This window comes from Leptodactylus fuscus, chromosome 5 (genome assembly GCF_031893055.1).
Source record: "Leptodactylus fuscus isolate aLepFus1 chromosome 5, aLepFus1.hap2, whole genome shotgun sequence".
NCBI classification, from domain to species: Eukaryota; Metazoa; Chordata; class Amphibia; order Anura; family Leptodactylidae; genus Leptodactylus; species Leptodactylus fuscus.
Window position 1 is genome coordinate 76538279 of NC_134269.1, and position 25258 is coordinate 76563536.

At 43.3% G+C, this 25258-nt stretch overlaps 1 protein-coding gene across 2 annotated transcripts in view; it reads left to right on the plus strand.

The window, feature by feature from the left end:
- Nucleotides 1–25258, plus strand: part of SCG3 (secretogranin III) — a 39432-nt gene that overhangs the window by 10757 nt on the left and 3417 nt on the right. For both annotated transcript variants that reach the window (XM_075273444.1, XM_075273446.1), the window contains 4 exons: nucleotides 2536–2698; nucleotides 2918–3034; nucleotides 18084–18167; nucleotides 24590–24721. In XM_075273444.1, the coding sequence (XP_075129545.1) occupies nucleotides 2536–2698; nucleotides 2918–3034; nucleotides 18084–18167; nucleotides 24590–24721 (496 nt within the window). The remainder of the gene's footprint in view (nucleotides 1–2535; nucleotides 2699–2917; nucleotides 3035–18083; nucleotides 18168–24589; nucleotides 24722–25258) is intronic.

Sequence of the window (25258 nt, forward strand, 5' to 3'; positions counted from 1 at the left end):
GTACGGAACTCGACCAATCAGCGCTGGCTCTGCTGGAGGAGGCGGAGTCTAAGATCGCTCCACACCAGTCTCCATTCAGGTCCGACCTTAGACTCCGCCTCCTCCAGCAGAGCCAGCGCTGATTGGCCGAATTCCGTACTCTGGCCAATCAGCACTGGCTAATGCATTGTATTGGCGTGATGAAGCAGTGCTGAATGTGTGTGCTTAGCACACACATTCAGCTCTACTTCATCGGGCTAATAGAATGCATTGGCCAATCAGCGCTGGCCAATGCATTCTATTAGCGTGAACTGAGTTTGCACAGGGGTTCTAGTGCACCCTCGGCTCTGCTACATCAGATTGCTACATCTGATGTAGCAGTGCCGAGTGTGCATCAGATGTGTAGTTGAGCAAAACTGACTCAGCACTGCTAAGTCTGCATTCGCATAGGAATGCATTGGCCAGCCTTCGGCCAATCAGCGCTGGCTCTGCCGGAGGAGGCGGAGTCTAAGGTCGGACCTGAATGGAGACTGGTGTGGAGCGATCTTAGACTCCGCCTCCTCCAGCAGAGCCAGCGCTGATTGGTCGAGTTCCGTACTCTGGCCAATCAGCGCTGGCCAATGCATTCTATTAGCCCGATGAAGTAGAGCTGAATGTGTGTGCTTAGCACACACATTCAGCTCTACTTCATCAGGCTAATAGAATACATTGGCCAATCAGCGCTGGCCAATGCATTCTATTAGCTTGATGAAGCAGAGTGTGCACAAGGGTTCAAGCGCACCCTCGGCTCTGATGTAGCAGAGCTGAGGGTGCACAAGGGTTCAAGTGCACCCTCGGCTCTCCTACATCAGAGCCGAGGGTGCGCTTGAACCCTTGTGCAGCCTCGGCTCTGCTACATCAGAGCCGAGGGTGCGCTTGAACCCTTGTGCACACTCTGCTTCATCAAGCTAATAGAATGCATTGGCCAGCACTGATTGGCCAGAGTACGGAATTCGGCCAATCAGCGCTGGCCAATGCATCCCTATGGGAAAAAGTTTATCTCACAAAAATCACAATTACACACCCGATAGAGCCCCAAAAAGTTATTTTTAATAACATTCCCCCCTAAATAAAGGTTATCCCTAGCTATCCCTGCCTGTACAGCTATCCCTGTCTCATAGTCACAAAGTTCACATTCTCATATGACCCGGATTTGAAATCCACTATTCGTCTAAAATGGAGGTCACCTGATTTCGGCAGCCAATGACTTTTTCCAATTTTTTTCAATGCCCCCGGTGTCGTAGTTCCTGTCCCACCTCCCCTGCGCTGTTATTGGTGCAAAAAAGGCGCCAGGGAAGGTGGGAGGGGAATCGAATTTTGGCGCACTTTACCACGTGGTGTTCGATTCGATTCGAACATGGCGAACACCCTGATATCCGATCGAACATGTGTTCGATAGAACACTGTTCGTTCATCTCTAATGCTTTGTAGGATTATTTGTGTGATTTATGTGAGCAAAATACTGGCAGTCCTCGACTTACGACGTTGATCCATTCTTACGTGAATCGAATTTCGACATAAGTCGGAAACATGTACCATACGACGACGCGTAGGAACGGATCAACGTGATTTAGTGTGCAGCGGCTCAGAACCGAGGAAGACTGTACCATATACAGTACAGTACAGTCTTCTTCTGTTCCGAGCCGCTGCACACTAAATCACGTGCTTGCAGCTGCCAGCTCTCCCAGCTAGCAAAGATGAGCCTGCGGCAAATCAACGCTGGTTCTGAAGCAGGCTTGTCCTTGCTAGTCAGGAGAGCTGGCAGCTTGCTGTTACGAGGGAGCTTACCTTTTCTCATAGGAATGTGTTGAACAGCATTGATTGGACAGTGTACAACATTTGGCCAATGAACGCTGGTTCTGCCGGAGGCTCGTCTCCATTGTGATCTGATTTTAGACTCCACCTCCTCACAGACGAGCCTCCGGCAGAACCAGCGTTGATTGGCCAAATGCTGTTCACTGACCAATCAACGCTGGCCAATGCATTCCTATGAGAAAAAAATCAGCTCCCGCATAAATGCAAGCTGCCAGCACTCCCAACTAGCAAGGACCTACTCGCTCATCTCTAGTCGTAACCATGAAACGTCGTAACCCGAGACCGTCATAACCTGAGGACTACCTGTATTGATGTAGTAGACTAGATGATACATTTCTATCACAATGAGATCTCCCCATAAAGTGAATAATTATATAAATGTCCATTCAGTTCAATACCCTGTTATCAAAAAAATAATTGGATGAACCAAATAATGTAAAGGATGTGTTTACTTTCATGGCACCCGGTTTTAGCAAATAATTGTATTCTCCATAATATTAGTATTCTAGAGATACCTTTCTAATAATTCTGTTATTCTGTTACTCTTCTTGGAAATGTATGAATAAATTGGCAATTGGGCATTATTATTCTACTTCTTAAAGGGGTATGTTCCTATACTGTCTCATGTAACGAATTGGAATGTGTTGGGAAAAATCAATAAATTACCATGTTTGCTAAATATTTTGTATGATTGTATCAAAGAAGCCTAAAGATAAAGAATCATCTGAAGGAAACAACATTGGAGACAGTGAGTGGACCCCAGCAACCACATTGGAGAGAAGGAACGATATGCCATTGGAAGAAAATTTTGAAGATCTTCAGTATTTCCCAAATTTCTACAGACTCATAAAAAGCTTAAACTCAGGTAAATATCACAAAGAGACAAATATATATTTTAGACTATCATTTTATAATGCTAATATTTTTATAAAATTTTCTGACTTGAAGTCATACAAGTCTAATGCTTTATCTATTTCCTTACAAAAGTTGTTCATTTCTTACCACAATGAGGACAGATAGATCATGTTTTGGTTAAATATATTAAGTACACCATATATACACTCTACCCTTTTTTATGTCACAGAAAATGATGCGAAAGAGAAGGAAACCTTGATAACCATCATGAAGACTCTCATAGATTTTGTGAAAATGATGGTAAAATATGGGACAATTACACCAGAGGAAGGAGTCAGTTACTTGGGTAAGCAGTCATATCATATTCAGAATTCTTTTTTTCATATAGAAATTCAAGTATAAAACTAAGTTCTTACAATATACTGATTTTCACATTGGCTACCGGAATACACACAATAGGCTAACAATCCATGTGCTCTGCAGATAGCAAATCAGCGTTGATGTATAGATTGGGATGGGTTAATGTCAGATGACAGCTTGGGTAAAGTTAGAAAATTGAGAATAGCAAGACTGGCCATACAAGTTGTTCCTTCTGATCCTAATACACACACACATACACACACAGACAAAATTGAATTATTGCCCTTCCTGGCATATGCTATTTGGGGAGAGTCAGGAGGTCACTGTACACAAAAGATCAAACCTCCAAAGTTAAGCAGTTTGGCTGACATTCACCATGTTTATGTCTATTAGACTAAAGTTGATGAAAAATAGATTATGTCTTTTGGGTGAAAGTTAACAGTAAATAATAATCTAAGATGACTGAAGTCGGCCATGTTTGAAAATTTTGTTCCACTGGATCTTTCATCCTTTGCCTTGTGTCACTTTAAATGTATGGTTTGCAATGGTCAGTACAGGCTGAAATGTTGTATGGCAGTGTCTGCGATATGAGCCTTTTCCAGTTGATCATTAGCTCTCTGGTTATTAAACCATTAAACTACATGTGTGTTGCCGTCTGTAATATACTACAACATTTCTCACAAGTGACTCCTATTCATTGCAGCTGCCATAAAGCTCAAATACCCTGCTGCACTAAACATACAATACTGGAAGGAAGTGTGTTTTTAATTTGACCGCCGTAGGAAAGTTTTTAAGGTTTTAAATAGATATATTAAAGTATTAACAGATATATTAAAAAATAAATAAGCACATAATATGATTGCTAAAGGTGGATATTCACTATAAGAGTAAACTGTCAAGTCTTGTTGTATTTTTCCATCCTTATTGTAGAATATTCTCATCTTTGCCATACAAATGAGCCAGAGCAGGAAATTAATTTGCAAAAGACAATGAAAACCTATGCTAGCTGATGGGTTAAATAGAATATTTCTTAATCACTGCTGGCCTGTTTCAAGCCTTAAGGAATCTAGGGCAGTTTGCTATCTCTTAGTAGATGAGGTTTTTAAAGGCTTTTTGAAGCAATGGTTCCAGGGATTAAATGTAATAACTTAGATCAAACACTCTTATGTGATATAAATCATGTGTCGCTCTAGACTAGATCGCTTTTCATTCCTGGGATTAGAATAAAAATAGCAGCACAGATTTCTTTAGGGGAGGCAATTGTTCAGCACTCATATGAAACAGGGCAAAGGACTAGTGACCCTGGACTCAGAGGTATACCCATGATGTCTGCAGTGGACAACATACCAACAATTTTATAAAGAAGTGTTCTTTCTCATTTCACTGAAAATAATGGTTAATGCTATAACTTCTCAGCTTAGGTCAAAAAACAAGGTGGAGATTGATCTGCCAATTGTTATTTATCATTTTAAAATATATGGTACTAGCCTCTGCCTGCGACATCGCCTGCGTGTTGTTGGCGTTGATGATCCACCTATATTCAGCAAATTGCTGCCATCAATGATCGCCCTATTCATGCATTTTGGCAGCTGACAAGCTGGCCTGCCGTTGAACTTGTTCCTCACGCCGTGCCTGTGATTGTTGCAGCATCTCAGCAGCTCGCTGGGCCAAAATATAATGAGTTTGTTGCTGACGTTGATGATCCGCTCTGGTGTTTTGGAAGCTCTCAAGCTGGCCTGCCGCTCAACTTGTTCCTTGCACTGTGCCTGTGATTGTTCTGGCATCTTGCTGGGATCCATATAATGAGCGTGTTGTCAGTGTCGATAATCCGTCTGCTCCAGCATTTCGGCTGCTGTAAGAGCTGCTTGATGCCTAGCTTGCTGAATCCTCCTCAGCTCCGGTTGAACAGAAGTCTGTTGACTTCTGGCTACCTTAAAAGCTCTGGGGGGGTTTTTTAAAAAAAATTGCGACAAATTCCTCAGCATATTTAAAATTGGGAAACTGACAATTTGTATTAAAGGTGTTTTCTCAAGTCAGTGTATGAATACGCTGCCTCCAGGGTCTGCTTCTGACTTTCTGCATTTGTGCCTCCCCTCCTTCCTCTGGCTCAACAGGACACAGAAGACTTACTTATGCAGAGTCTTCTGTTATCTGTGAGATAACAGACCTGGCATTATCAGCAAGCTGCAGATTAGCTGATTTTCCTGGCAGGAAGAGCAGTTTAATATAGTATAAATTCATAACAGTCATGAAGTTATTTACTGGGATAAAAACTTATCTGTTAATCCAGGTTACAAACTACCTATGTGCCAAATTTCATCCATATCTGTTCAGCCGTTTTTGCGTGTAAGAGTAACAAACATTCAAACACACAAACTTTCACATTTATAATATTAGTAGGATATGATTATTGTGCAGACTTCATCCTTCATAGAGCAAGAGTAAGCAATAAGTCATTCAGAAAGCAGCTATCTAGAATTTTCTCTACCCCAATATACTGAAGGTTGACCATACACATTAGATAGTTATTGGCTGAATGCTTATTTGGCCGACAGCTATCTCTATCAATGTCTCATGCACATACATGCTTGAACATGCAAGCGTTCTGAGCAAGGAGAGGGGACAAAGTCCCATACATATACATGTTTAGCCAAGTATGTATATATTCTGAATGTGGGAAAGAGAGAAGGATCTAAAAGATGTTGAAATCCAACTGACTGATCCTTATATCCAACATCTACCATTGGCAGTGTCCATGCACATTAGTAGGTCGGCTGGTCCCACCATAATAAGAGGGTTCGGCTGACACAAATCTATATGGCCAGCTTAATTTGAATTAATAAGAATATTACATTAGATATGAGACAGCTATCAATGTGGGAAAAAATAAAACAAGTAAATTCATTACCCTGTCAGATTTTAATACAACATAACAGAGTATATCTGCTAGGTATACATAGTAGTACCATAATCCAGATTTTATGTTGCCTGTGCGGAAACAACCTTATCACTACCAGGTAGGAAATAAGTAGTGGATCTATCCAGGACTTTACATGTAAAGTTATTGATCTTTTTCAATCTCAGGGAATAACAGATAGATGTAATTTCATGCCATGTGCATAACCATAAATAGTCTGCAAAGAGCACAGTACTATGGATCTGAATGTCAATAAGATAACCTCTGTGCGCTTTTGACTACACAGCAATATTTTAATGATCCATTAAAGCTCAAGTTTTCTTAAATTCCTCCTGTCAATGTATTTTGTGCAGAAAATTGTGCTCTAAACAATAAATAGCAGCCATGCTGGCAGAATGATGCCAGTGCATTGCCCTTGTGAATGTCCTTAGCCTTTCCTAACCTTGCTTCCTTTTATCTCTATGCAATGTATCTGATAAATATTTATGTACGTAGAAAGGCTATCAGTCTCCAGAAAACTGTTTTATATAGAGCAGATTGATGTATAACACGTAATGTTGCCTTTGAGTTTTCTTCTAAGGAGAAATTGAAATTCTTCTCGAATTTTAGCACAAAGGTCAGAATTCAGTGGAGCCAGACCATGTACCTTGAGAAAACTAACCTGAACTTGTCAAGTTTAAAGGGTTATAGTACCTAGAGTTTCTAGTGGTTCTATGAGAAAATTTTTTACTTTACATCTAGAAAGAGTGCCACATTAGTTCAGGGGTTATGGCCTTCACAGCCAAATCCCATTCAAGAATCCTCTAGACATTGGATGGGTCAATAATATCAGATTGTAGGGTCAGACAAGAGACACTCCAACCTTTCAGTAGTTCAAAGCACTATGTACAGAGATGGAAGCAGACAGCTCTGTAACTGCGTAGTAGCCCTACAGTCCTAGCAGCTCAGCTCCTACTCGAGAGAATGGCAGTTGCCATTACTCCGTATGTAACCATCTGCACCCGGCTGCTGCTACTTTGCTTCAAGTTTCATTCATCTAAATTATACTCTGGTCCAGTAATTTGGAAATCGGAGAAAAATATTAATTTTTCACTGTTCCATTCAAACTCTTCCTTGGGATGGTCTTGTGGTGATGGTGGAGGGAATCAGGATCTGTTCATGTGGTCATATTAATCTCAGTGGACAGATGCAATGGATGGGTGATACATGCTTCAAGAAGGAATACCCCTTTAGATCGGGGCCACATGTGTCATAAACGTTGCAGCGAAAAACGCACCATTTTACAGTCACTGCAAAGTGGATGGGATCATAGCAAATCCCATCCTCACATTGCAGAAAAATACTCTCAGCAGAAATGCTGCAATTTCCAAAACCATTGCAGATTTGGAAATTGCAGCATGTCAATTATGCCTATGGAAAAAACACAGTTTCTGTGTAAGTATGGAAGAAGAAAGTTTGTGGAAGAAACCTCTGTGGACTTTCTGTGAAACATGCTGCCAGAAAACCACAATGTGTTGCTGCCGTGTTTTTTCTCCAGCGCTTTTTTGCTGCTGCCTGCTATGTAGGGACTTAGCCTCAAACTTATTTTTTAACACTCTGTACGAATCACAACAAAACCTCATTTCAGAGCTGTTACCATATACTGCTACACTAGATAAACCCTCTATTCTTCTCTTGGACTCATTAAGCTAAGACACAATGCTGAAAACCTGGAGATCATTTGCTGTTACTATATTCAGTGACTGTAATTAATTATGTAAGGATGAACATCCAGACGGATCAAAGCAGTATATTAAAAATTAAGTATTGTATTAAGCAATATCACGTTTCATATCCATTACCAGCAACGTAGAGTGTGGCTTAATGCACTTGGTAAGAGAACAATTAATCCATTACTGGAAGTGCTTCCTATAAAGTAAATATACTCGGGTACGTTTTTAAGAGTATATCCCAGATAAGAAGAGCCAGGCCTTTCTGTACGTACAGATTTATGCTTCAAGCTCATACTAAAAAGTTCATAACTTCTTTTCATAATCACTATCATGTAATATGAAGACGGTGCATATAAAACTTATAGCAAACCCTTTCCATATGTAAAAAACATTATGAATCCACTTTGCAAATAATCGCCACTAAACATACTGCATTGCACTATTTTCTGTATACTGTTTTTGTGTAGGCCAACATAGCATGTGCAGGTGTAAGAGGAAAGTTAAAGGGGATTCTGTATCGATTCCATGAGGAACTGGTATAGAAAGTATATTGGAAAATTGTAGAACTTTTCATTATACAAACAGTAACAATTGTCTCTCAATATTGGTCTGGAACTGGACAAAAATAAGCGGCATATTCCATTTTAAGGGATAGTGCTGTTTCACCTTCATGACTGAGACTGGAATACCCATGTATCTGAGGTGGCCTGATGCACCATTTCTATAACTCATATAGAAGTTAATAGGACTTAGGTCAACCTAGGCTATGCTATTTCCATAACTCTAAAAGGGGTAAACAGCTTAGCATAGTAAGCTATGACTCTACAGAGATCTCAGTGAGGTAGCAACAATGCAGCTGGACACTTCTTTTAAAGGCATTCCATCATTAGAATTCCCTTTTTCAACTAAGAACACGTCAGAATAGCCTTAAAGGGGTGTTCCCACGTCGCATACTCACCAGTCTTTGCTGCTGTAAAATCTTCTTTCTTCCTGGTTTCTTGCGTTTTTTTGGTGGGCAGGGTTTCATATGCAACCTGCCCCTTAGCTCCGCCCCCAAATTAGCATTTAGCTCCGCCCATCGCATAGCATGATCCTATGGGCCGGCTGAAGGGCCTGTGATGTTATCAAAGGTCCTCAAACAACACTATATGCACAATATTGGACTATGAAGTACAGGCAGGAGCAACTCCATTCTGTGTTACATACAGAGACTGTCTCTGCCATAATGAACACAATTGAATTAGCTAGCCTGATAACTGGGAGAACACAAGACGTTCAGAAATGAAAGCAGCTCCTCTCCCCTATCTGATAGCAGGAAGATAGGTCACGTGGTGTAGACACAGGAATAGCTAGATACACAGGCTCGCTCCCCTGCACTTAGCCCCTCCTCCCCCCCTGAGAGCAGGCAGCTACATCACTTGACTTTTGAGCAGATAAGTCAAGGGCTGTGTCAACAATGAATTGAATAAATTAAGATAGTGGACAAACAAAGCAGTTTTGCTGAAGCAGTGTATTTAGGATAAGTCTTAAATCCACATTAACAAGCAGTATAGATAGGATCCTTGTGATGGGACAACCCCTTTAAGAAAGGCCATTTTTCTCTTACCTTTATTATTGTGATCTGCGCCACCGTTCCTGATAAATTTCTTCTTTCATCCATATGTAAATGAGTTTTTAGAAAGCACAGGGGGCATTCACTTTTGCTCAAAATGCCAAAGAGAAGCTCGTGTAAGAGGTCATAGGAAAATGGCTGACAGACATGCACAGTCTGCACTTTTGGCTGAAGATGCAAACGATGATATGGCGAAGAGGCGGTCGGGAGAAGACAGAGGTGTCGCTCAAGAGTCTTTGGACATCACAGGGGACGCCCCCTGTGCCTTCTGAAAACTCATTTAGATATGGAAGAAATAATTTCTCAGAAACGGCGTGGACTAGAATAATAAATGTAGGAGAAGAATAGCCATTCTTAAGGCTATTTCAACGTGTTCTTAGTTCAAAAAGGGTTTGTAATAATAGAATCCCTTTAAGCCGGTTGTACTGTGTGTAACCTGTAAGGGCTGTTCACATCACATTATGATGATCAAACTGTGGTGTGAATGGCCCCTTACCAAGTAAGACACACTTGTCTGCTCAGGAGCTGGAGACACAAAGAAGATTCTTATTTTATATTATATGCAGCAACAATGCAGTTTCTGAAAAAAGTTTTGGTGAAAAGTTTCTGACAATGATTCTGGAGATATGAGAGAAAAATAGTGATCTTAGGGGCGGACATTCTTCTGCACTTCTTGTTTCCAGAATCCTTTAACCTCAACCAGTCCTTCCCAGGCTAAAATAGCTGCTAAGGTATAACATGGGAGTGGAATTAACTGCACAGCCCAGTTATATTTAGATCTGAAGTCCTTTAACAAGCCATATATAGTATATAGGTCTATACAAACACCTGCAGAAACCAGTGACTACAATCTGCATTGTGGTGCATAATCAATTATGATCGGTACACATACATTCTGCCGTCCAGCACTTACACAGTTAAATGGCTCATAGTAATGGTCATCTTGGCTGTGTCAATGCACTGACTGAACGTACTCAATGTCTTCTTCATCGTGCTCAATGACGTCAAGCTGTTCTTTGGCTCATCCAGCACTACAAATAGCAATAGAAAAAGGAAGCTACAGTAATACAATGACCTTCCGTTAGTAAATGTCATATTAACAGCAGTGCTTGGAAGACCGGTGTGCGTTCTTACTGCCAGCCACCTCCTCAGAGGCTTCCTTTCTCATTATTTGCAGAATTCATCTTGATTATAGTTCATGGCTTCACGTCTCTATAGGTCTCAATGACATTAGCAGCTCACACAAAGGACAAATGACACCGCCCATAAGATCATCATAATTTGTTTTTTTGTCTTTATAATCTCATCGACATAATATGAATTATCAAAGGAATTACAGAGAAGGGACAGAAGCCTAGAACACATAGCATAAGTACTCACTGACAGTATAACCATAAACCATTGTAGTTGGACCTATAACTTACAACAAACTTAATAGCTAGGGAGAGTGCAAGGGCATGTGCCCTGTGTGCCCAAGGAGGCAGAGCACCAACACAACCACTATGTCTTGGCTAGTCTATTTACATGCAGAATTATGGCAGAAAGCTGACTTTTTAACTAGGATGAAGGAATGCCCTGCTACTCTGCTGCCATCTGTTTTGGCTGAACACTCAAGTTCACTTCTTTAGCACAAAAACAACTTGTTAGTTTGTTTTTTTTGGACAAATATGGAGATTTATTCATCAAAAAGTGCAAGAATACTGCACCAGAGAAGTATGTGCCAAACAGTATTGAAAAAAGGTATAGTTGACTGAATTTGTTCACCATTTGGTGCAAATGGATGGCATATATTTACCTGTTTTATGCCATATGATATATTGGACATAGTTTCTACCATTTTTGCTGTCTCTTAAATTCTTACATCTTATAAGAGGCACTCCAGAGATTAAATATTGATGATCTAGCCTTACGATCCGTGTTTGTCTGATACCTGGAACCCCCACAGATCAGCAGCTGCATTTTACAGAGGCCCTCCAGTGAGCATTGCTTCTGCGTCACAGGCCAGTGATATCACATTTATCTGTCATGTGACCTGTGTGCACTTCAGTCCCACTCAAATTAATAAGGTTAAGCAGCAATACCAAGCACAGTTGCTATGTAATGTACCGGGCTGTGCTTAGTATTCAGTTAAGAGGCTGCAACATTCATTAAAACGTTGTAACAGCTGATTGGCGGGGGTCCCAAATGTCTGATATTGATGACCTATTCTAAGGATAGATATTCAATATTACAATTGCAGAACCCCCTTTAAGACACTATGGATAAATCTTCCCCACTGTCCCTAATGTACACCAGGAAATCAATAGATAGGTATTAAATGTCAAGAATCAAGGTGTTGGCAAGCACACATGCTTTATAAAGAAACAATTTTGTTTCATTTCCCTAACTTGCCGCCAGAAAAATAATTTCTGTGCTTTTTATTGTTTTTTTTTGTATTTTACAATCTTGAAAGGAAATTCAATATAAGATCTAGGGAAATATGAATTACAGCTGGAAGATACACGGCAAATATATAGCGTACTGTTGTTGTTTTTCAGAGGACATCTCATACCTTAGAAGAAATGTCATTACACATTACCTGCGGCATGGACAGATTGTTTTATGCTTTACAATTTACTTTGCAATGACTTCTGCATCTTAAAATAACAGCTATATGCAGCTTGCTATTAAAGGATAGGATGGATATTAGCACTTTACAGAAATGCAAAATGTGATCCATTAAGATACCATATACCATAAATAACTCGCAACTGACTACCTAATACACATGCATACTCGGCCTGACACCTCTATCGGTGACTTATTCCATGAGTATATGAAGTATCAACCATGTATAATTCTAAAGGTCAGGGGGCAACACGGTGGCTCAGTGGTTAGCACTGCAGCCTTGCAGCGCTGGAGTCCTGGAGTTTGAATCCCGCCAGGAACAACATCTGCAAGGAGTTTGTATGTTCTCCCCGTGTTTGCGTGGATTTCCTCTCATTCTACAAAGACATACTGACAGGAAAAAAAAAATATCTAAGGGTCAGTTCACACAGAGTTTTTGGTGAGGATTTTGATGCTGAATCCACTTCAAAATCAGCCTCCAAAAAAAGCCTCAGAATAGTACTGTATTAGGAGGCTTTTTTTGGAGGCTGATTTTGAGGCGGATTCCGTCTCAAAATCCGCATCAAAAAACTCTGTGTGAACTGACCCTAAGGGTCCATTCACACGGAGGAAAATGGTGAAGAATTTGGTGTGGAATTTCAGCGCTGATAAAAAAAGCCTCCTATTGACTTCAAAGGGAGCAGAAAAAGGAACCCATTAAAATCAATGCGAGGCCTTTAGAATTCTAAGGGGAGGCTTTTTAACCGTGCGGACACCGCATGAATTCCGCATGGAGTTGCGCCAGAATCCGAACCATTTGGCCCCGTGTGAACTTGGCTAAACCTTCTTTCCAATGATATCTTCTACCAGGGGAGAGTATAAACAGTTTACAGAGTATATAGTTGGACGGCCAGTTAGTTGACCTCCATCTGGTGTGAACGGGCACCTTCACTCACAGTTATCTGTTACACTTCAGGTGCAAAGACAATTTTTAAAAATTGTGCAAATAAGCAAAAGGTACAGGACTGTGGATTAGGGAAACATAATAGTGGGAATTAAAAAATTATAGCTCTGGATTTATTTTAATAAAATCCATAGATCTAAAAATACAAAGTCAAATAGCATGCTAGAATGATAAGATCCTGCAAAGCCATTAGGACACTCAGTTGCCTGGAAACCGGCCACAAACGCAGGCCCAGCGCCTGGGATGAGTCACCTCAAGCATTGCCTTAATGTACCTCCAAGCAAACATTGTCCACCTGTGCGCAGATGGCGGTGATCCTATTATGTATCCATGCTAGAGACAAATGACTTATTTGCTGAGCTGTGTGTGGACAGGCAGGCAGCTGTTTTGCATTATTGATAGCCTTACAATGGAAAACCAGAAATAAAATGTAGTGTTAGAGGAAGGGATTTTACAGCTCAGAAAGTGAATATGCTGTAAATCAGCAAAAAGTGATGATCAACCTGGTAAATAATGAGAAGTTTACATTTACCATGTTAGAATCTGAATGACAGAATTGACAGTGCCTTCAAAGATACCCAGCCTTGTGTAAGGACAAGGATGGAAACTTTTCTTCCTGCCAAAGTGAAAATAATTGGGGTAATTAATAGCTAAGGCTACATGTACATGACCATGATATCTGTGTGCCGTCTGTGCCTCAAGACCCATTCATTTCCTTCAATGAGTCTGAACTGCAAAATGGATAGACATAGGACCTGTCCTAAATTGTGTCCCAGTCTCTTGGCTTTCTACTGGGACCCGTGATAATACACGGGCATGTGTTTAGGGCCATTATAATATAATAGGCCAGTGTTCTGGCCATGAAAAACATAGCTAGCATACTGACAGGCCACACTTTAGTGTGTATGGAGCCTAAAGCTGAACTTAGAAGACCAATAGTGGGTCTTCATACGTGCCAGAATGACTGCCGGTTGAAGGTGATCCAGGAGGAGAAGGGGGGGGTGTCTTATTTTCGGGGAAACAGGGTAGTAGTAATGACTTGACAGTACTCTGTTACCAAGGTGACTTGAAGTCCTTACATTGCATTATTGCTGTTTTATTACAATAGTGTTTATTAAAGAAAAATCATACATGAAAAATTGTAATAAAACACACCATGGAATACAGACATAGAAGCACTAAACAGAACCCGGAAATATTACTCCTACATACTAATAATTTAACCCATACTTTATAGTATCACGTTTGATAGTTGCAGTGGATAGGAAGTGGGGTTCATGAATCAGAGACCTTGTATTCTAAAAATTAATTTTGGTTTGTAAGCGATATACCCTTCAATATCAGATACAGTGGGAACAGAAGCGATGGGATAAGGATCTTTAATAGAGATGAGCGAACAGTGTTCTATCGAACACATGTTCGATCGGATATCAGGGTGTTCGCCATGTTCGAATCGAATCGAACACCGCGTGGTAAAGTGCGCCAAAATTCGATTCCCCTCCCACCTTCCCTGGCGCCTTTTTTGCACCAATAACAGCGCAGGGGAGGTGGGACAGGAACTACGACACCGGGGGCATTGAAAAAAATTTGAAAAAGTCATTGGCTGCCGAAATCAGGTGACCTCCATTTTAGACGAATAGTGGATTTCAAATCCGGGTCATATGAGAATGTGAACTTTGTGACTATGCGACAGGGATAGCTGTACGGGCAGGGATAGCTAGGGATAACCTTTATTTAGGGGGGAATGTTATTAAAAATAACTTTTTGGGGCTCTATCGGGTGTGTAATTGTGATTTTTGTGAGATAAACTTTTTCCCATAGGGATGCATTGGCCAGCGCTGATTGGCCGAATTCCGTACTCTGGCCAATCAGTGCTGGCCAATGCATTCTATTGGCGTGATGAAGCAGTGCTGAATGTGTGTGTTTAGCTCAACTACACCGGTGGAGTAGTTGAGCTAAGCACACAGATTCAGCTCTGCTTCAATCAGCGCTGGCCAATGCATTCTATTAGCTTGATGAAGCAGAGTGTGCACAAGGGTTCAAGCGCACCCTCGGCTCTGATGTAGCAGAGCCGAGGCTGCACAAGGGTTCAAGCGCACCCTCGCCTCTGATGTAGCAGAGCCGAGGCTGCACAAGGGTTCAAGTGCACCCTCGGCTCTGCTACGTCAGAGCCGAGGGTGCGCTTGAACCCTTGTGCACCCTCGGCTCTGCTACATCAGAGCCGAGGGTGCGCTTGAACCCTTGTGCAGCCTCGGCTCTGCTACATCAGAGCCGAGGGTGCGCTTGAACCCTTGTGCAGCCTCGGCTCTGCTACATCAGAGCCGAGGGTGCGCTTGAACCCTTGTGCACCCTCGGCTCTGCTACATCAGAGCCGAGGGTGCGCTTGAACCCTTGTGCAGCCTCGGCTCTGCTACATCAGAGCCGAGGGTGCGCTTGAACCCTTGTGCAGCCTCGGCTCTGCTACGTCAGAGCCGAGGGTGCGCTTGAACCCTTGTGCAGCCTCGGCTCTGCTACATCAGAGCCGAGGGTGCGCTTGAACCCTTGTGCAGCCTCGGCTCTGCTACGTCAGAGCCGAGGGTGCGCTTGAACCCTTGTGCAGCCTCAGCTCTGCTACATCAGAGCCGAGGGTGCGCTTGAACCCTTGTGCAGCCTCAGCTCTGCTACATCAGAGCCGAGGGTGCGCTTGAACCCTTGTGCAGCCTCGGCTCTGCTACGTCAGAGCCGAGGGTGCGCTTGAACCCTTGTGCAGCCTCAGCTCTGCTACATCAGAGCCGAGGGTGCGCTTGAACCCTTGTGCAGCCTCGGCTCTGCTACATCAGAGCCGAGGGTGCGCTTGAACCCTTGTGCACCCTCGGCTCTTCTACATCAGAGCCGAGGGTGCGCTTGAACCCTTGTGCAGCCTCGGCTCTGCTACATCAGAGCTGAGGGTGCGCTTGAACCCTTGTGCACCCTCGGCTCTGCTACATCAGAGCTGAGGGTGCGCTTGAACCCTTGTGCAGCCTCGGCTCTGCTACATCAGAGCCGAGGGTGCGCTTGAACCCTTGTGCAGCCTCGGCTCTGCTACATCAGAGCCGAGGGTGCGCTTGAACCCTTGTGCACCCTCGGCTCTTCTACATCAGAGCCGAGGGTGCGCTTTAACCCTTGTGCAGCCTCGGCTCTGCTACATCAGAGCCGAGGGTGCGCTTGAACCCTTGTGCACCCTCGGCTCTGCTACATCAGAGCCGAGGGTGCGCTTGAACCCTTGTGCAGCCTCGGCTCTGCTACATCAGAGCCGAGGGTGCGCTTGAACCCTTGTGCACACTCTGCTTCATCAAGCTAATAGAATGCATTGGCCAGCGCTGATTGAAGCAGAGCTGAATCTGTGTGCTTAGCTCAACTACTCCACCGGTGTAGTTGAGCTAAACACACACATTCAGCACTGCTTCATCACGCCAATAGAATGCATTTACCAGCACTGATTGGCCAGAGTACGGAATTCGGCCAATCAGCGCTGGCTCTGCTGGAGGAGGCGGAGTCTAAGGTCGGACCTGAATGGAGACTGGTGTGGAGCGATCTTAGACTCCGCCTCCTCCAGCAGAGCCAGCGCTGATTGGTGGAGTTCCGTACTCTGGCCAATCAGCGCTGGCCAATGCATTCTATTAGCCCGATGAAGTAGAGCTGAATGTGTGTGCTTAGCACACACACTCAGCTCTACTTCATCGGGCTAATAGAATGCATTGGCCAATCAGCGCTGGCCAATGCATTCTATTAGCGTGAACTGAGTTTGCACAGGGGTTCTAGTGCACCCTCGGCTCTGCTACATCAGATTGCTACATCTGATGTAGCAGTGTCGAGTGTGCATCAGATGTGTAGTTGAGCAGAAATGGCTCAGCACTGCTAAGTCTCTGCATTCGCATAGGAATGCATTGGCCAGCCTTCGGCCAATCAGCGCTGGCTCTGCCGGAGGAGGCGGAGTCTAAGGTCGGACCTGAATGGAGACTGGTGTGGAGCGATCTTAGACTCCGCCTCCTCCAGCAGAGCCAGCGCTGATTGGTCGAGTTCCGTACTCTGGCCAATCAGCACTGGCCAATGCATTTCTATGGGGAAAAGTTAGCTTGCGAAAATCGCAAACTGACAGGGATTTCCATGAAATAAAGTGACTTTTATGCCCCCAGACATGCTTCCCCTGCTGTCCCAGTGTCATTCCAGGGTGTTGGTATCATTTCCTGGGGTGTCATAGTGGACTTGGTGACCCTTCAGACACGAATTTGGGTTTTCCCCTTAACGAGTATATGTTCCCCATAGACTATAATGGGGTTCAAAACCCATTCGAACACTCGAACAGTGAGCGGCTGTTCGAATCGAATTTCGAACCTCGAACATTTTAGTGTTCGCTCATCTCTAATCTTTAATATATTTTAAAATTAAATGAGTCATCCAATTTCTAACATTGGTAGCCTATCCTTCAATGAGACAGCCCTACAGTACCTACAATTGCTGCTGTTTAATGTGTGTCATGCTCCTGAGACCCAGAACAATTGATGCTTATTTCGGAGAAGGGGACATTGGGCCACTAACCAATTCTTGGTTCCACCACCAGCCTTAGTGTAAGGCAGAAAAGTTTATTGCATGATTATTGCTAATTCTATTTTGTTGGACAAAAAGAGATGAAGCCAACCTTGCTTTTGTGGCATATTTCCTTTAAGGGGAATTTGTCACCATGAAAACACTGTGGAATCTGTAGGCTGCATGTTGTAGATTCGGAGGAAATGAACAGATTGATATAAAGATTCAGTGTAATTTGTCATTTATTCATGAATTTCCCCGTTCTTTCTATTCTTATAAGCAGTTACTGAGTCCAGTGGGTGGTCCTAGCAGTGACTGACAGCTATGTATTCACTATCACTGCTAAGACCGCCCACTGGACTCAGTTACTCCTTCCTCACATAGAACAAAGAAATACATGAATAAATGGCAAGTTAGACTGAATCTTTTCCCACAGCTCCTCCTGCGCTATAATATGACGTCTGCAGATTAGGTAGCATTTTCATGGCGACAGGTTCCCTTTAATCCAGCAGTTAATATCCAAGGTTCTGCTATAGAATACATTATTGTATTAATGATCACATATATTATATGACTATAAATGTTCTGTAAACCTTCTGCTCTCTGCTGTACATATTGAAGTCTCTGAGTCTTAGACCAATATCTATGAAGGTGCATGGACTAAATATTACTAACAATTTATAAATGCTTTATTTGCAGAGAACCTGGATGCCATGATAGCTGCCCAGACTAAGAGCAAACTGGGAAAGAATGCAGTAAATTACAATAACAAAGTACTAACAGGTATACTAAGTAACCCCATGTGTTGTTTGTGCAAAGGCTTCCATAATTATTGTAATAAGCAGTCACGATACTTAGCATTTTCCAGTCCACATATGCCAGCACTAGGATAAGATAATTGCTGATTCTGAATTATCTTGTAGTTTCCATTACATCACTATTGACTGAAGAGTCATTACTCTTAATAAGCTACAGAATGGCTGCAGTACCAGTGCAAAACATTTCAGCTCTGTATACTGAAGCCAGTCAGAAATCATCTGCATCGGCTATGTGTATATGAAACGTAACAGAAGATACTTACCCTACAGAGACATAGTGATGGTGATGTCAGCGCAGAGTTTGTGAACTAGCAGTTTGGTTGCTTGCTCAACTGTTTTGGAATGTTTTTCATTGCATTTTTCGTCTAAGGCCCCACTTAGTGAGTGGCAGACAAGAAGCGATTCAAGAAACGCATTGCGCTTTCCTCTGTGGACTTTGTGCTTGAATTATACCTATACAGAACATGCCAGCGTTTCCGTAGTTATAATTGACATGTTGTGATTTACAAAAATGGGACGGTTTCTGAAATCACAGCATATCTGTTGCAGATATTTTTCTGCAATGCGTGGATGGGATTAGCTAGATCTCATCCATTTTGCAGATACTGTAAAATATTGTGGTTTTTACTTTGGCCAGTAAATAGATTTCTTTTCAGCAGCCACTGCATTATCAGCAAAGGCAGCATTACACTGAATATGCAAAAATTTCGCAATGTGGGCATCAGCCTTAAAGAGGACCTTTCACCACCTCCACTAATTCAAATTCTTAGCATCTGTTCAGTTGCTCCAAAAATTCAAGTGCGTTGGAATTTTTTCTCTAGCCCCTACGATCCCTGAACAACATGCCTATGATGCCTAATGTGTTTTTTAAGCTCTGTACTGTTAGAAGTAGAGATGAGCGAACACTAAAATGTTCGAGGTTCGAAATTCGATTCGAACAGCCGCTCACTGTTCGAGTGTTCGAACGGGTTTCGAACCCCATTATAGTCTATGGGGAACATATACTCGTTAAGGGGGAAACCCAAATCCGTGTCTGGAGGGTCACCAAGTCCACTATGACACCCAGGAAATGATACCAACACCCTGGAATGACACTGGGACAGCAGGGGAAGCATGTCTGGGGGCATAAAGTCACTTTATTTCATGGAAATCCCTGTCAGCTTGCGATTTTCGCAAGCTAACTTTTCCCCATAGGAATGCATTGGACAGCGCTGATTGGCCAGAGTACGGAATTCGACCAATCAGCGCTGGCTCTGCTGGAGGAGGCGGAGTCTAAGATCGCTGCATACCAGTCTCCATTCAGGTCCGACCTTAGATTCCGCCTCCTCCGGCAGAGCCAGCGCTGATTGGTCGAAGGCTGGCCAATGCATTCCTATGGGTTTGCAGAGACTTGGCAGTGTTGAGCCAGTTCTGCTCAACTACACCGTGTGCCGGTCAGCCCATCAGATGTAGCAGAGCCGAGGGTGCACTAGAACCCTTATGCACACTCGGCTCTGCTACATCTGATGGGCTGACCGGCACACGGTGTAGTTGAGCAGAACTGGCTCAACACTGCTAAGTCTCTGCATACCCATAGGAATGCATTGGCCAGCCTTTGGCCAATCAGCGCTGGCTCTGCCAGAGGAGGCGGAGTCTAAGGTCGGACCTGAATGGAGACTGGTGTGGAGCGATCTTAGACTCCGCCTCCTCCAGCAGAGTCAGCGCTGATTGGCCAGAGTACGGAATTCGATCCAATCAGCGCTGGCCAATGCATTCTATTAGCCCAATGAAGTAGAGCTGAATGTGTGTGCTTAGCTCAACTACGCCGGTGGAGTAGTTGAGCTAAGCACACACATTCAGCTCTACTTCATCGGGCTAATAGAATGCATTGGCCAATCAGCGCTGGCCAATGCATTCTATTAGCGTGAGCTGAGTTTGTACAGGGGTTCCAGTGCACCCTCGGCTCTGCTACATCTGATGTAGCAGAGCCGAGTGTGCATAAGGGTTCTAGTGCACCCTCGGCTCTGCTACATCTGATGGGCTGACCGGCACACGGTGTAGTTGAGCAGAACTGGCTCAACACTGCTAAGTTTCTGCATACCCATAGGAATGCATTGGCCAGCCTTCGGCCAATCAACGCTGGCTCTGCCGGAGGAGGCGGATTCTAAGGTCGGACCTGAATGGAGACTGGTGTGGAGCGATCTTAGACTCCGCCTCCTCCAGCAGAGCCAGCGCTGATTGGTCGAATTCCGTACTCTGGCCAATCAGCGCTGTCCAATGCATTTCTATGGGAAAAAGTTTATCTCACAAAAATCACAATTACACACCCGATAGAGCCCCAAAAAGTTATTTTTAATAACATTCCTACCTAAATAAAGGTTATCCCTAGCTATCCCTGCCTGTACAGCTATCCCTGTCTCATAGTCACAAAGTTCACATTCTCATATGACCCGGATTTTAAATCCACTATTCGTCTAAAATGGAGGTCACCTGATTTCGGCAGCCAATGACTTTTTCCGATTTTTTTCAATGCCTCCGGTGTCGTAGTTCCTGTCCCACCTCCCCTGCGCTGTTATTGGTGCAAAAAAAGCACTAGGGAAGGTGGGAGGGGAATCAAATTTTTTTGGAGTTTGCCACGTGATGTTCGATTCGAATCGAACACATCGAACAGCCTGATATCCGATCGAACATGTGTTTGATAGAACACTGTTCGCTCATCTCTAGTTAGAAGGGCAGTGTCAGGTGGGAGTGTGATTCAGAGCTCCAGACAGAGGCAGCCAGTGTCAGAGCTCAGAATTATATCCCTGCCTGACTCTGGAGGTGTTCACACTTGTGCCCGGTGTCCGCCTTGTGCCACTCCGCCAGGTTTCCGTCCCCAGCCCCGAGAAACTGAACAGGGGCGGGTTCCTGATGGTCAGCTTTAATACCCATTCATTTGATTGGGTTTTTAAAGGTGACCGCTGGTGTCCATCTGCAGTCTCTCTGCAGGGAACTGTTCTCTTTGGCCGGACGCAAAGTTGGACATGCCAAAAAAAAAAAACGTTTCCCCATGGAGAGGCCACAGGCGCACACCAGCGGGCACCTTTAAAAACCCATTAAATTAATGGGTATTAAAGCTGACCGTCAGGATGGGGCAACACGGTGGCTCAGTGGTTAGCACTGCAGCCTTGCAGCGCTGGAGTCCTGGGTTTGAATCCCGCCAGGAACAACATCTGCAAGGAGTTTGTATGTTCTCCCCTTGTTTGCGTGGATTTCCTCCCATACTCCAAAGACATACTGATAGGGAAAAATGTACATTGTGAGCTCTATATGGGGCCCACAATCTACATAAAAAAATCTAAACATCAGGAATGGCACAGGGTGGACACCGGGTGCAAGTGTGAACAGACATCAAAACTAACAGAAATGATTGCTGAAAAACAGTGGTGGCTAGATAAAAAATTCCAGCTGTGCCAGAATCTTGGCTTGGCAGAGGTGGTGAAAGATCTTCTTTAAAGACCCTTTCATAAAATCTAGGGAATGTGCAGGCCCTTTATACAATTCTAATTCACAGCTACTCCTTTACATTGAGACCTGAACCACAAAATCTTTCCTACTACCAAAATAAATCATGCATGAATTATTTATCGGGTGATACTTTTCAGCCAGTGATATGACTCTCAGGATTGCTTTATTTGTCAGATAACTGGCTAAAAATAATTTTCTGTTTATTACATTATATTACAAAAAATATTGGAGTATTTTCTGATAATATATAAAGTGATTAAAAGACAAAATATGAATTTGTTGTTAAGTGTCTTATCTAATTTCACTTGGTCCTCTTGTAGCGCCTTGTTCTTACTTCCTTGGAACTCATAATCGGTGTAATCCATCATAACACTCCATCATAAATATTGCATCACTTATCAGTTGTTCCTCACCAATCATCAATCATCACATATCATGTACTATAGTGACTGTTCATGGCAGTCTTGTTGGCTTCTGATAATGATATTCAGACTGCTATTGATTAGAGATGAGCGAACAGTGTTCTATCGAACACATGTTCGATCGGATATCAGGGTGTTCACCATGTTCGAATCGAATACCGCGTGGTAAAGTGTGCCAAAATTCGATTCCCCTCCCACCTTCCCTGGCGCCTTTTTTGCACCAATAACAGCGCAGGGGAGGTGGGACAGGAACTACGACACTGGGGGCATTGAAAAAAATTGGAAAAAGTCATTGGCTGCCGAAATCAGGTGACCTCCATTTTAGACGAATAGTGGATTTCAAATCCGGGTCATATGAGAATTTGAACTTTGTGACTATGAGACAGGGATAGCTGTACAGGCAGGGATAGCTAGGGATAACCTTTATTTAGGGGGGAATGTTATTAAAAATAACTTTTTGGGGCTCTATCGGGTGTGTAATTGTGATTTTTGTGAGATAAACTTTTTCCCATAGGGATGCATTGGCCAGCGCTGATTGGCCGAATTCCGTACTCTAGCCAATCAGTGCTGGCCAATGCATTCTATTAGCTTGATGAAGCAGAGTGTGCACAAGGGTTCAAGCGCACCCTCGGCTCTGATGTAGCAGAGCTGAGGCTGCACAAGGGTTCAAGCGCACCCTCGGCTCTGATGTAGGAGAGCCGAGGGTGCACTTGAACCCTTGTGCTCCCTCGGCTCTGCTACATCAGAGCCGAGGGTGCGCTTGAACCCTTGTGCACACTCTGCTTCATCAAGCTAATAGAATGCATTGGCCAGCGCTGATTGGCCAATGCATTCTATTAGCCCGATGAAGTAGAGCTGAATGTGTGTGCTAAGCACACACATTCAGCTCTACTTCATCGGGCTAATAGAATGCATTGGCCAGCGCTGATTGGCCAGAGTACGGAATTCGGCCAATCAGCGCTGGCTCTGCTGGAGGAGGCGGAGTCTAAGATCGCTCCACACCAGTCTCCATTCAGGTCCGACCTTAGACTCCGCCTCCTCCAGCAGAGCCAGCGCTGATTGGCCGAATTCCGTTCTCCGGCCAATCAGCACTGGCTAATGCATTGTATTGGCGTGATGAAGCAGTGCTGAATGTGTGTGCTTAACACACACATTCAGCTCTACTTCATCGGGCTAATAGAATGCATTGGCCAATCAGCGCTGGCCAATGCATTCTATTAGCGTGAACTGAGTTTGCACAGGGGTTCTAGTGCACCCTCGGCTCTGCTACATCAGATTGCTACATCTGATGTAGCAGTGCCGAGTGTGCATCAGATGTGTAGTTGAGCAAAACTGACTCAGCACTGCTAAGTCTCTGCATTCGCATAGGAATGCATTGGCCAGCCTTCGGCCAATCAGCGCTGGCTCTGCCGGAGGAGGCGGAGTCTAAGGTCGGACCTGAATGGAGACTGGTGTGGAGCGATCTTAGACTCCGCCTCCTCCAGCAGAGCCAGCGCTGATTGGTCGAGTTCCGTACTCTGGCCAATCAGCACTGGCCAATGCATTTCTATGGGGAAAAGTTAGCTTGCGAAAATCGCAAACTGACAGGGATTTCCATGAAATAAAGTGACTTTTATGCCCCCAGACATGCTTCCCCTGCTGTCCCAGTGTCATTCCAGGGTGTTGGTATCATTTCCTGGGGTGTCATAGTGGACTTGGTGACCCTCCAGACACGAATTTGGGTTTCCCCCTTAACGAGTTTATGTTCCCCATAGACTATAATGGGGTTCGAAACCCATTCGAACACTCGAACAGTGAGCGGCTGTTCGAATCGAATTTCGAACCTCGAACATTTTAGTGTTCGCTCATCTCTACTATTGATGTGTAAAGAAGAACTGTATGTTCTGTTGCCATGTCTGTTTTAGCAAGTACTTATATTCCCCATCCCATAATTCTAGAGCATTTTCTCTTAGGGCTTCAAATTGTACCATTCCTCAATTACTACTCCTAGAAAATTATGAATGCAGGTACCGTATATTGCCAACTGAGTTTTACCAGTCTGTGAGTCAACCACATTTGACATGTGAACAGACCCATAGATATTTATGATTTTAAAAACCTCTGTGTGATGTCCGTTCCAAAAACAGCGATTTCACTGCCTGGAGCTCCTATTGAGGGTTTCATGGAATTTTCTTGGACCACCAATATTTTAGATAAAGCTATATTTCCAGAGAAGGTATATGATGTGTATGTATGCAATGTATATACAAATTATGTATATAACAACTTAGCTTTCATTTCTACATAATATATTTTACCATGTTTTGGAGTTATCTGACCAGTACAGTGAAATAGGAAAAACAATACATTACAATGGCATTCTTAAATTAGTATTTGAAGTTAAAGGTTAGAAGAAAGTTGAGTCTATGAACTTTGCCAAGAACTGAATTATTTATTCAATAAGGTCTCCAAAGATAAGCCCTATCTTCTCTTGATGCAGCTGACAAAACAGATGAGGAATCTGATAGCACTAAAGAAGCCGCAGCCATTATGGAAAAGGAATATGAAAAATTAAAGGATTCTACAAAACCAGAGGATGCAAAAGAAACTGCAGACAGTAAGAAACACAAAGGTAAATATCTATTAAAGCTGTAATAATAACAGAATTCGGACACCAATACTAATACTAAGTGTAGTGTCATAATTTTCAATATCAATACAATTTGCCCAACCCCACTCCATCCCTACACACATAAAATACCTGATGCAGTGAATTTTGTTTCCATGATGTCGCCCCCTAACTATACTTGTGGGTCATGCCCCCCATTTGCAGATCAAAAAATCGCCTTATTTGTTCCTCACACAGTATAATGCCCCCTTTACTGGCCCTAACAGTATATAATCCCTTTACTAACCTCTTCACCCCTATAACACCCCTTAATAGAGAACATGGCAGGCACTGGGCAGTGCACATTACATTTTTACGTTAGAGCAAATGGTTCAATACAATTGCCATTGCAAGATGCACTTATCTTGTGAACAAAATGGTGGGACCTATTGCTGAGTACTGAAATTTGCAGTACAGAAATGCGTGCTCCTCCAAAGTACTGAATGACAGTAATGAAAATTTGATGCAGTGTGCAATACATATCCTAATACATATATTTTA